This window comes from Artemia sp. Qi Xiang Cuo, chromosome 16, assembly GCF_049724085.1.
Source record: "Artemia sp. Qi Xiang Cuo chromosome 16, ASM4972408v1, whole genome shotgun sequence".
NCBI lineage: Eukaryota > Metazoa > Arthropoda > Branchiopoda > Anostraca > Artemiidae > Artemia > Artemia sp. Qi Xiang Cuo.
In genome coordinates, this window is record NC_142809.1 from 34,130,772 (window position 1) to 34,136,771 (window position 6,000).

Below are 6,000 nucleotides of genomic sequence, written 5' to 3' on the forward strand. Positions count from 1 at the left end.
GCAGTCCAGTTTCTTTCTGTTTGAATTCAACTTTGTGTAATGTTGCTCTTTGAACTATATTTATGCTTGATTTATGGGCAGGAGGGAAGAGCTGAACATGAGTGTTCAAAACAAAAACAAAGTGCATATTCGTGATCTACATACCAGATGTACCTGTTACCGGCTTTCTATAGGCCTATGTGCAAATTAAGCTGTTTTTAAAAATTTGTCATTGTAGAAGAAAAGACAAACAATGGTCAATTTTGCCTTGTCTGATTTTGGCCAATTTTTATATGTTGTAGACAATTTTTTTCAAGTACAAATGGTATCAAAATCAAGACTTTTGCAATTTGTTTCAGGTTAAACCTTAGATTGAATTTAATATCCTCCTCTTTACTAACTCCTATTTATGTGAGGCTGGATTTTCAGCTTTGGTTTACATTAAAACTAAGTACAGAAATAAATTGAATATATCAAACTCACTGTGATTAAAAATAACAAAAGTTGAAGCTGAAACTGTAATGAAGAATAATCAGAAACAAATAAATCCTTCCCATTGAAATAACTTTGTAATCAAAAACTGCAGCTGTAGTTTAACTAATAAAAAAATTATTTGAGTTATGTTTCTTGTTTTAAAAGTCTTTCATTCATATTGGTACCACTTGTAATTTTTTTATATTTTTATTTCAATTAGAACAAATAAGTTTCACTACTTGCCACCACGGAATCTGAGCATTACCAATATTAATGCTCATGACCTTGACCCACTTAGTATTTGCTTGCAACCCACTGAAGCACTACCACTGCCCCTGCCAACTCCTGGTGATCAGGCCTTTCTGGGCTCTCAGCCAGGAAACCCTGTCCCATATTTTCTGGCTGCTGTTTTTTCCTCACAGTTCTTTACAAATTACGACATGTCATCACACACAAAGCAGGCTATCCTATTTCCTGCTTGGAAACTGTTGTGCAAGCTTCTTTCCTTGAACTCAGCTCTTACTTGATGACTGCTCTCCCCTCCTTTGCAGTTGCAGTCAAAACTCCTCTGTTTCCTTCCCTGCTTACCCGGATGCTGGTCTCTGTTATCCCTGCCTGTCTTCAAACAATCTTTTGTTGTTTTACAAGGTAGGGTGCTAGCTTCCACAAAAGAAACAGCTTCCTTAAGTTTTAAACTGCCTCTCCCAAAGGGTTACCTGCAGGTGGTGTGGTACTGCCTCTGTAAACTGTTCCACCTGTAAAAGCTCAAAATTTCTTCTACATCCTTCAGCAGCACAACCACTCTGGCTGGCCAGGGGCTTGTTGCCACCAGGTTCTCAGCTTGTGCTATCAGCAATGTTAGACTGAGCCTTCTATTGAAGTTGGTTGCCAGCTACCTTCCAAATTCTCCATAGGACTCCTTTTCTTCCCCTTTGGAAGTGTATGCAATTTGTTTCATTTGTGACAAAATACTTCTCAAGTATTGCTGTCTTAACTGAATCATAAAAAGCAAATGTACCTGCCAATAAACTTGATATTGTCTCCAATGCAGGACCAGATAGAACTGGATACAGCTGTGTAGCCAACTGTTCCCTAGGCCAGTCACTTGTCATTGCAGTGCTCTCAAACATGTCTATGTTGTCAGTATCTGTCAGCTTCATTAGCTTTGGCCTAATTGTGGCTTGTGCTGCTGCTGATATGCTGCAGGTTGACCTGCCAAGCTAGTTATTAGAGCATTTAGTGCTGTCATAAACTGATTAAACTATGCTGCATCCATTGGAATCAGATATTTATTACCCATGATCTGAATACTTGCTGAAACTTCTGGCAATACTTCTATCCCTACCTTTCCTTCTGCTTTCTCTGTCCTTGCCTTACCATCTTCTGTTTCAGAAATAGCCACAGGCAAAAACTTCACACTCTGTTGTTCTCCCTTCTTGAAAGGACAACTGATCCCCTCTGCTGGGCTTTCAGCCCCACCTAAAACTTCTATTATGTTTGATTGAAATTTCTGTTCTGTTTTAGAGTTAAACTTTTTAAGAGGGTCAACTTTAGTCCTCCTCTTAGGAATTGCTGATGCTCTGTTTAGAGTCTTGGGTAATTTCATGTGAACTCAACCCATTGAACTGGACCTAGTCTGTCTCACAGACTTGGTAGGATTCTTGGGCATAAAACTTCACCCACCTTTGGTTACAAAATTCAATTGTACAAGCTCAAAACTCTGTAACATAGACATAATCAAAATAATAAGCAATGAGAAGGTGGGAATATTGAATATGTAGATAATGGAACACTACATTCTGAATCAACCACCAAGCTATGATTGTATTGCAGAGAGTGGCAGCAAAGCACTAGCTTAAAAAAACAAAAAATTGTACGTTTATCAAAGGTCAGTATCCTTTGAAGAGAGAAGGAGTGGAGGTAGGTACCCCAAAGACAAATATCTTCCCATGAGATTATTAAGTCTCTGAACTATTTCTAAAACTTTCATTCACTTATCATTCACACTTTCATTCACAATCTCTTGGAATGATCAAAAGAACTATCAAAAGAACCATGCTAGAGAACTATCTCTAGCAGCGTGTTTATGAAGCTCTGCAAGGCACTAGTTTGCCTGCACATAGAGGTTGGAATGTCCCTGGCCTCACCCTATTTCAAGAAGGACAAAGAAATTCTAGAAAGAGTTCAATGAAGAGCAACCAAAATGGTTGAAGGCCTCAAACAAATGCCATACAAAGAGTGTTTATGTCACTTGAAACTTCCTACTCTTGCATACAGGAGGAAACGTGGGGACAAGATAATGACCCACAAAATTATTTCCAAAAATGTTCTCCCTCATCTCCTTACCCCTCCCCCAGAACATTCTGTTACTAGAGGTCATTCCAAAAAGATCTTCAAGCAACGCTCCTTAGTCCGAGAAAGAAGCCATTTTTTCAGCCAACAAGTAACAAACTTGTGGAATCTAGTCTCTGAAAATACAGTGGCTACTGATTCAACAGGTATGTTCAAGAAAAATTTGGACAAAGAATGGCTGCAACAAGAGTTCCTGTACAACTGAGAAGCTGCTGAGTCATTAACCAAAATTTAGTCCTCAACCTCAAACCCATTGAAGTCATAACAGAGCATTACAATGATGAAAATCCTTAATTTTGCTCCAAGCTGCAATTTAAGGTAATTAAGTTAAAAAGCCTACTTTTCAAGATCTACCCCCAATCTAGAATTTTACCAATGATATATTCCATCATTGTTTTTCATTTCCTTGATTCAATAGGTACCCTAACTCTAGTCTTTACTGAATGAAACCTAATTTTTCCAGTAAATTTATGCATAGGTAATTTATGAAATTTAGTTAGGAAGAAAATGAATGCATTAGGCTACTTGATATTATTTTTTTATTCTCTTTCCAAATCCAATAATTGCTTCTAGAACAAAACCCTTAAGAGGGCTAAAACAGCCCATAATAACCAAAAGTTAAAAAACATGTTTTTAAGAAAATGTCTTGTGAGAAAAAATTAACATTTGTAGCTGATCAGAAATGATAATTATTACTTTTATTAGGCAAGTCTTAATAAGAAAATGTTATCTTGAATGAACACAAACTTGTAGGATTTTGAAAAGAGTCTGAAACCCTTTGAGAATGCACCACAGCCAACTAAAAAGTAAAACATTGAAATTGACATTGTTGAAAACCTTAAATAGGAAACTTACAACCCCCATCTTGACAAACAAGGAAAATCACATTTTTGCATGGGCAGCACTAATGTGTCCTCTTCCTTTTTTCATTCTGTTTCTTTTGTTTGTCTGTGTTTTTTTTGTGTTGCTAAATTTATCATAGTTATTTAAAGCCTTGTTTAAAAGCTAATTTCAATATCTAATTAGTTTTTAACTAGGTTATCTTTTTATCTTATATCATAGCCTAGTCCAATAACTATAGACAAGGTAGCCTAGCCAGACATCCACCACATGGCTGATATGGGAGTAAAGTTCATTTGTGATGCAAATGAATGTTATATTTAGATTGAGGATGCAATTCTAGGTAGGCCTATATTTGCACATTAGGGGGGTGGGGGTATATATTCTGTGAATATATAGGTTCTAAGAAATTCATGAATTTCTTAGGAAAACTGGAAAAACAAGGAAAGAAGTGAAGATAAAGACTCTCCCCCAGCAAAATCTGTTAACTAGGATTATTCTGCATATTATGGAGTGAGAATTGTTTTCTTAATATCTTTCCTTATGTCCAGCTGGACTCCTAGGCTTAAAATACTGGTTGGTCAGTTGACTAATTCAAAGATTTGTATATATGTACACTGTCAAATTAGCCATCTGGTGGTATCCTAGCCTAGCCAAATAGGTTAACTTTTAGGGCCTCATTAAGGGTTCAAACTGGAATTTGCTCCAGAATCAGTTCTTGAATTTGGACACAGCATAAGAAAATGCATCAAGTAATGTACTCACTGTCTTGTTCACTAAATTATATGAGTAGCCTAGGCCTATGAATAAATTTTCTGTTTTCCCTTAGGCCTAGTGACAAGGCTAGAATGGAATTGTGCACTAAATATCATTTGAAGTAATTTGAGAATGTGGATAGGAATGGAAGGAAACCTGACTATGCAGTAAATTTGTTGCAGTTCATATCAGGCTATTGATTTACAAATAAAGTAAACATAGGCTACCACTTAATGCCTTTTTTTATGCTTTTTCCAAATATAATAGGCTGAATAATTTTTGTCATAAATGAATTTTACGCCCACCCCTATATATACCAATTCAGGGTATAGCCTATATTTGTACATTAGGGGTGGGGGTAAAGTTTAAACTTACCTCCCATTTACATCAGAAATTTTTTTTAGCCCCATCCCTTTATGTGCAAATATATACCCTGAATTGGTATATATAGGAGTGGGAGTAAAATTCATTTCTGACAAAAACAATTAGGCTATTATATTTGTCAAAGAGCATAAAAAAGGGCATTGAGAGGTATGTTTACTTTATTGTAAGTCAATAATATGAACTGCAAAAAATTTACTGACTAGGCTAGGGAAAAAATACTGCATAGCCTATTCTAAAGTAAAGATTTGATTATTTTAGTGTTTCCTTTTAGCCTATCTGTCCTAGAGCTAGGCCTAGCCTACATATGAAACCATAAGGGGGGTAGAATGTCAGAAATAAAAATATTATATTGAAAAAAGCATTTCACTGTACAATAATTCTGATTCTTCCAAACTTAAATTGACTTTCTGCAAAATCTAACCTTCCGAAAATTTTGACTTATTCCCAGTCATAATTATTTAAAAAAAATTCTATGCAAACAAGTAGTTCGTCATCAGGCCTGCCAACTTTTTGATCCATGAACATGTCCCAGAAGTATCCAAAAATTTGTCATTTTAAAGCCAAATTGTGTCCATATTTTGTCTATAATAAGTCCATCTTAAACTCTCAGAAACTAGTTTTTTTACGACTTGTAAACTTCTCAAAGTGGCCAGTTAACACTAAATATAATGAAAACCAAAAACATTCATTTAATACATCCGTACAGAATGAACTAGTATGAAAGCACATAACTCATAAAAAGATGTGAACACTAAAAAACTACTTGTGGGAGCTTAGGACTCATCTTCAAGCTCATTTTGAAGTTTTTACGATGACTCTTTCTATACGACGTGTCTTGGTGAAAAAAAAAAAAAAATGAATCATACATTGTGCCCATGTCGCTCTTTACTTCAGCTGTGCTATTGCGCTGCCTATGGTTTCTGGTCGTGTTGAGTCTTAATTACTATAGGAATTTATATTTGCTGGATTTATTTCTTGAATGTTATATCTTTTTTTTACTACTTTGAACAAAATGGCTGCCTCATAATTTCGACCAGATGTGTTTTGAGAAAATAAGGTGTCTTGATGGGGGGGGGGGCTGGTTGCCTTCCTATTACTTTGACTCTTAAAAGAAAAAAAAACTTTCAATTTGAAATAAAATGAGCCTTCTCTAAAGTTTATACGACCAAACCTTCCATAAAAATCTTATATACCCCCGGGATATAACTTTTAACT

At 35.7% G+C, this 6,000-nt stretch overlaps 1 protein-coding gene across 3 annotated transcripts in view; it reads right to left on the minus strand.

Annotated features, from left to right (window-relative positions):
* MRG15 (mortality factor 4-like) overlaps positions 1 to 5,577 on the minus strand; it is a 69,852-nt gene extending 64,275 nt beyond the window's left edge. For 2 of the 3 annotated variants that reach the window (XM_089102673.1, XM_089102672.1), the window contains exon 1: positions 5,207 to 5,577. In XM_089102673.1, the coding sequence (XP_088958799.1) occupies positions 5,207 to 5,237 (31 nt within the window). In that variant the 5' untranslated portion in view covers positions 5,238 to 5,577. Of the gene's footprint in view, positions 1 to 5,157 lie in introns of all 3 variants that reach the window. The other variant, XM_089102676.1, reaches the window with a different exon arrangement.
* Between the last annotated feature and the right edge of the window lie 423 nt (positions 5,578 to 6,000).